This window comes from Arachis stenosperma, chromosome 4 (assembly GCF_014773155.1).
Source record: "Arachis stenosperma cultivar V10309 chromosome 4, arast.V10309.gnm1.PFL2, whole genome shotgun sequence".
Taxonomy (NCBI): domain Eukaryota; kingdom Viridiplantae; phylum Streptophyta; class Magnoliopsida; order Fabales; family Fabaceae; genus Arachis; species Arachis stenosperma.
Genome location: NC_080380.1, coordinates 30,351,049 through 30,357,746, shown reverse-complemented (window position 1 = coordinate 30,357,746; position 6,698 = coordinate 30,351,049). Strand labels below are relative to the sequence as shown.

General features: G+C 28.3%; 1 protein-coding gene across 1 annotated transcript; it reads left to right on the top strand.

The window, feature by feature from the left end:
- Positions 1-3,704: 3,704 nt before the first annotated feature.
- Positions 3,705-5,622, top strand: LOC130976483 (rust resistance kinase Lr10-like). Its single transcript, XM_057901356.1, has 2 exons — positions 3,705-3,972; positions 4,081-5,622. Exons 1-2 carry the CDS (start codon positions 3,921-3,923, stop codon positions 5,259-5,261), a joined length of 1,233 nt encoding a protein of 410 aa, XP_057757339.1. The 5' UTR covers positions 3,705-3,920; the 3' UTR covers positions 5,262-5,622.
- The last annotated feature ends 1,076 nt before the right edge of the window (positions 5,623-6,698 follow it).

Here is a 6,698-nt window from a genome sequence, read left to right as displayed (position 1 = left end):
AATGTCCCATCTCCAAATCGTTTGTGATTCATGCGTTACATATAACGTAAACTTTCTATGATCTTTGCTCAACGTAAACCTTTTGCTGCAACCTAAACCTTTGCTTGCGTTATAGGCTTCACCGTTCTCCTCTGCTCGCGTTTTCTTTCTTGTTCTTCTTCTTCTTCTCTACTCGCATTTTTCGTTATGGATCTGGATTGACTTCAACCTAATTAGCTTCGTCGTTCTTCTTCTTCTTCTTCGATCTGGACTTCTGAATTGAAACAATGAATGAATCAATTTCAAATCAGTTGAATGAGGTTATTACGTTGAGACAGCTAGAAAATGATTGTTACATGCTATCACAATAATCTTAAACACTGAACAAAGTAAAAGGAGGCCACCGAATCGAACAACATTCATCTGATAAATCAAAATCACAAAGGTCACCGAACCGAACAATGTTTATGTAGTGTTTCTCATTTTGATTCACTTGATTGTTAATGTGTTTAGTTGAGTCCTTATGCATGCAGAAATATTTTTCTTACCGACTGAACGCTTATCACGTTTATTCAGCACTTGATTGGTGTTCGGTTCAGTGGTGTTGACCATTTCGGTTTACCTGATTGTACTCGGTGAACGAAATATAATCCATTATATGAAATCAAATTCGAAACACCTCTGTCTACAATTTAGATATTATCAATCCAATTCAGATTCAGAATACCTGCGTCCATTCAATTCAATTCAATTTAATTTAACAATTGCATTCCATTCAATTCGATGAAAAAAATAATCCATTAGCAAAATGTTGGTGTTGTTAGTGATGACGACAACGAAGGAGGAGAAGAAGAAGAAGAGAAGGAGGAGGAGGAGAAGCAGAAGAAGAATCTGTGTGCACAAAGAAGAAGGAGGAGGAGGTATACGTGAATTTGAAAGAAGAAGAAGATGACGTATGCATATATTTGAAAGAAGAAGAAGAAGCGTTGGGGAGAAGAAGAAGAAGATAAAGTGCATGTTTTTACTCGTCATTAATGCGCGTGACTCTATTTGGACTTGGGCCAACTTGGTTACATGGTTATATGGATGTGTAGCGCACCCCTAAATTTATCTTATTAATTTAGTGAAAAGTCAATTATACGGTGAATCAAATATTCTTAAAACGGATAAGAATAATGAATTTATATTAGTTAACAAATGTCTTATCAAGTATTCTTAAAATATTTATGAAGGTGTTAAATATTAAAAAGTTTGTATTAGGAAATATTATTATACTTTTAACTTACACTCTTTACTAAATCAATATCAATATCTCAAATTTTAATAAAATATTGTAGAAAAAAATTGTATAATTAAAACTAAAATTTTTAAAAACTTTATTAAAGCACTTGTATTTAAATAATTTGTAAAAAAATAAAATTAAAATTAGTGTATTTAAAGATATTAAAAATTTTGAATTTATAAAAAAGAAAAAAAAAGAGAACAAACTTATAAAGGGACTAATTTGATGCACGATATTCAATTTTAGAGACTAAAATGAATCATTTAATGCAAAGTAAGGGATCAATTTGGTGCATATATAATGATGACATAGTGGATGACACGATGACAAATAATATTGTGACACACGTGGCACAATCTAACACGCGGCAAAATAGTATTGTGACACGTGGCATAACCATCCATGATAGCATGCCACGTGTCGTTGACTGACACGTCATTATACTGTTACACGTGACCAAACCATGAGGTGGCACGGTCCACATCATCAAGTTATGTCAGTGCATCATTAACGAAAAACGAGTCAAAGACTAATATGGTGCAATTTTTTCAATCTCATGGATGTAATTAGTGCAATTGGAATCTTAGGGACGATTTTGGTGTACGGCGTCAATCTCAAATGCCACTTTGGGGATTTAGTCTTTCTCTATCTCTCTCATTCTTTCACCCACTTTATTTTTCTTATATATCATTATCAATGAGATAATGACTAATTACAAATTTGACCATTAAAATGTGTAACATGATATTTTCTAATTATATTTAAATTAAAATTAAAATTAAAATATTAAAACTGAAACTAAAATATAACTATATTATGTATTATATATTATATATTATATATTACTAACTAATTTAATAAGTAAAATGTGTCACATCACATTTTTTTATTAAAATTGAAAGAAAATATTTTCTTTCAAAATTAATAAACTCCCTTCCTACATTCTCTTATCTACCTCTCTCATTGTTTCTATTTCTCTCTATCTTTTTTATTCTATATATAATTTATAATTTATATTTTATATTAATAATTTGACAAACCAAAATATGTCACTAGATATTTTTTATTACAATTAAAATAAAATTTTACTTTTCAAAATTAACAAACTCCCTCTCTCATTCTTCTTATTTATTTTTCTCTCTCTTTTCTTTATTTTTTATTTTTCTCTACCTTTCTGTTTTACAAAAAATAAAATTAACAAGATAATATAATTCAAATTAAAAATATTATTATTACATGCATATTTTTCATTTAGTTTTAAATTTTTACGACTTATCTTTCTAATCTATATATTCACTTCTTTTCTTTCAAAAATTTATTACATATAATTTGGAGAGAATACTAATATTGTAATTAAAAGTTAGAATCAAGATTCAATTGTTTAAAAAAAATTGATTTAATTTTATAACTATCAAGATAATTTTTTTTATGCTAATATCTAATCATATTTTTATATACATACAGAAAAAATATTATTTTTTAATAACAAGTATAAAAATTAATTATTTCTATTTATACAACAAACTTAACATCTAATTAAATATAAAAATATACATATTAACTTCTTTTAAATTTTAAATAATAAATTTTAAAATTAATTATTAATAAAAAATTAAACTCTTTCGCATGAAATAATAACTGAAAATTTTATTATTTAATTTTTTTATCTATATAAAAACGCAGGTCTTTTTAATTAATAAAAACTTTTATTTTTTACGATTTTTTGTAAAAATAATTTAATTATATAAATCATTTGTACTATAATTTATAATATTATGACACAATTAACATAACTTTAAAAAATTTATATTTTTGTAATATTATTACGAATAAAAATATTAATAATTATTAAGATATTATTACAATTTATCTAAAATTTGTTATATATATATATATATATATATATATATACACATTCTCGTGTCCCACAAAAATTGAAATTAGCGTTATGTGCTTTTATGTCATTTTGGGTTTGTCTCTATGTTTATATTTTATAGTGTACACTGTACAATACAACATTATTTTTTTCTGTATATTATACTGACGTACATACAATAATTTTTATAAAGACCGGCCTGATCCTTTCAAGCTTTTTATTAGAATAATAATGTATAAAGCGATTAGTAGTTGAGAGTTCATAGTTAGCTAGTAAGTATTTATGATAATAATTTCTGCACCAGGAGTATTAGGAGTTAGGACTAGCAAGTTTTGTGATTTATAATCATCAATTAATTATTATTGATATTTTTAATAGTATGAATTTTCATCTAATAATATGGAATTATTTACTTTTTTATTTACTGGTTAAGTGCTGGCCAAATTTTAATAAAAATACTGATTCTTAGATTTTAGAATTTTTGTATATATAGTATATTGTATCCATTATACACAATTAATACACTAAACTATTTTTTTAATTAATCTTCTCTCTTGAGTGATTCTAGCACTTCTTAATCATTATCGATCTCCTGTATGATATAAAATTTTCTTGTCTTCTCCAATCTCCACAAGTTTTCCATAACATGGATAACTTTTCATGTTAAGTTTTCAGTTTTCTCTTTACTCTATTTCGATTGTCTAATATTCTTTAATTCTCCTTTTCCTCACTTTGTTCCATACCACTATATTTCTGTACTTTCAAACCTCCATTTGCTGAGTAATGTCAAGCTCAGGAGGACTAGATCGACCGGCTTTAGTAATGATCATCGTGGGTGAGTTTAATTTTATTTAACTATTGTTTTATAACCATGATATCTTAATTAAGTTTCCATATTTAATGATTTGGCCATCATATTTCTCGTTGAATTCACATTTTGCAGGTGGGATTGTGATCTTTATATCACTTTGTTTAGCAATATGTCGCGGAAGGATTAAGATTGTAGGTATAAAAGTGATTCGGGATGCACAATTTTTAACTCACACTATGGATAAATTTCTGAATGACATTGAAAAGGACAAGCCATTTAGGTTCACTACTCAACAGTTAAAGATTGTAACTGATAACTTCTCTTATTTATTGGGATCGGGAGGTTTTGGTTCGGTATACAAAGGAGTTTTTAGTGACGGTACCATTGTAGCTGTGAAGGTTCTGTTTAGAAGTTCTGACAAAGGAATCCAAGAACAGTTTATGGCTGAAATTGGAACTTTAGGTAAAGTTCATCATTTCAACTTAGTTAAACTATTCGGATTTTGTGTTGAAAAGAACTTGATTGCAATAGTTTATGAGTACATGGGAAATAGCTCTCTTGACAAGTATTTATTCAAACAAGTTAAGGCTTTGGAATTTGAAAAGCTTCACGAGATTGCAATTGGAACAGCAAGAGGCATTGCTTATTTGCATGAAGAGTGTCAACAAAGAATAATTCACTATGATATTAAGCCGGCGAATATTCTCTTGGACATGAATTTCAATCCTAAGGTCGCGGATTTCGGATTGGCCAAGCTCTGCAACAGGGATAATACTCATATATCCATGACTGGAGGCAGGGGAACCCCCGGCTATGCTGCGCCGGAGCTTTGGATGCCTTTCCCTGTGACTCACAAATGTGATGTTTATAGCTTTGGGATGTTGTTGTTTGAAATCATTGGTGGGAGAAGAAATGTTGATACTAATGTTCCGGAAAGCCAAGAGTGGTTTCCAATGTGGGTTTGGAAAAAAATTGATGCTGGAGAGTTACAAAATTCAGCATTAGTGTCTGAATTATTGTTGGAGAAACATAAGGAGATGGTAGAAAGAATGATTAAGGTAGCTTTGTGGTGTGTTCAGTATAGGCCAGAATCAAGGCCTATGATGAGTGCTGTTGTGAAAATGTTGGAAGGCTCAGTAGAGATTTCTCAACCTTTGAATCCATTTCAATACTTGATGGACAATGGTTTTGCTACTCTTCCACAGCAATATTCATCAAATAATTGCAATGGTACAACTGCAACTACAAGTAGTTATTGTGACTCTTCTGTGATTGATGTGGACTCCAATATTGTAACTGCTGATCCAATTTAGAGCATGATGGGATTGAATTACCATTAGTAGGGAGTAAAATGAAAGTTTTCTAGTGGTTGATTTAATTTATCTACTTTTGTTGCAAAATATTTGTTGTAAATTATTTAAGATTGTCACGCATTATTGAGTAAAGCCACAAAATAGTTTCAAATATTGGCTATATGCATCAAAATTGTACTCAAGATTTCAATTGTACAAAAAACGCCCACGAGATTGGTGAACGTGAGCCAAGTTAGTTCCTAAATATGGCCGGGTGATGTGAAATGGTAGTGCCAATGGTTTTACCTTGTGTGATGGAGTGACGAGGGATATATAAGTGACACATAGCATGTTAATGTGAACAACAATACTATGTGTCACAATATTAATTATGTGTCATTTAGGTTTTATATGTCATAATATAATTTGTTCATATATTATTTGACATGTTTATTATTATTTATTAGAATTTACTTGGTCTTTAACTTTGCATTAAGAAAATTATTTTAGGTTTTGAATATCATAAATTAAATTAGTTTTTAAAATAGTTTTTTATTCTCTTTTTGCTTTACAAATTTAAAGTTTTCAACATTTTTTAAACTAATTAATTTTTCTTACATTTTTTCACATGTAATTTAAATATAAATATTTTTAATTTGTTTATTTTGATCATACAAATTTTTTATAATAATTTAATATTAATACATGTTGAAATATAAATATATTATTTTAATAAAAAAAATTTGGACCCACCAATTAGGTATATATGTTGTCAAATATACATAAACAAAACTAGCTATGTGATTGATTAAAAAAAATTGGACCCACCAATTAGGTATATATGTTGTCAAATATACATAAACAAAACTAGCTAGATATGTATTTAGCAAATATACATAATTAATATTTGATACATAAAATAAAGATATTAGTATTGTTTATGTATTTATGTATTTATTTGTTAGCATAGACTTGATAATAATTTTCTAAATGTTATGTTATGATTGTGTTGTTTTTAATGTTAACATGAAGTTAATTTTTTAAATGAGATATCTTCGGTTTGAATCTTATGATCTCTGTATTATAATTAGGGATGGCAAACGGGTCTAAACTTGTTGGATCAGTCTGCGTAATCCACTAAAAAAGATGGATTGGGTGAAAAATTGGAACCGTCAAATAGTAAAAGTTCCCCTAACTCACACCGCTTAAATCGCGGACTTTAGCGGGGCGGGGCGGGCTTCCCCGCCGAGCTTAGAATTTTTTTAGCAATGGATATTTTTACAATTTTTTTACCAAAACCTAACTTTTTTCAACCCAACTTATAAGAGAATGAAGATGAAAATTGAGTATTTCGTATTATATTTATTTTGTTTTAGAGACAATATTTATAATTATGTTTTGGATTATGTTTATTTTGTTTTGGGAACAATATTTATAATTATATTTTGGATGAAAATT

Bases quoted from the DNA above. Each gene is read 5' to 3' on its own strand.
- LOC130976483 (XM_057901356.1), top strand. From the start codon at position 3,921: ATGTCAAGCTCAGGAGGACTAGATCGACCGGCTTTAGTAATGATCATC. The intron at 3,973-4,080 runs GTGAGTTTAATT...CACATTTTGCAG, and splicing joins TTTAGTAATGATCATCGTGG to GTGGGATTGTGATCTTTATA.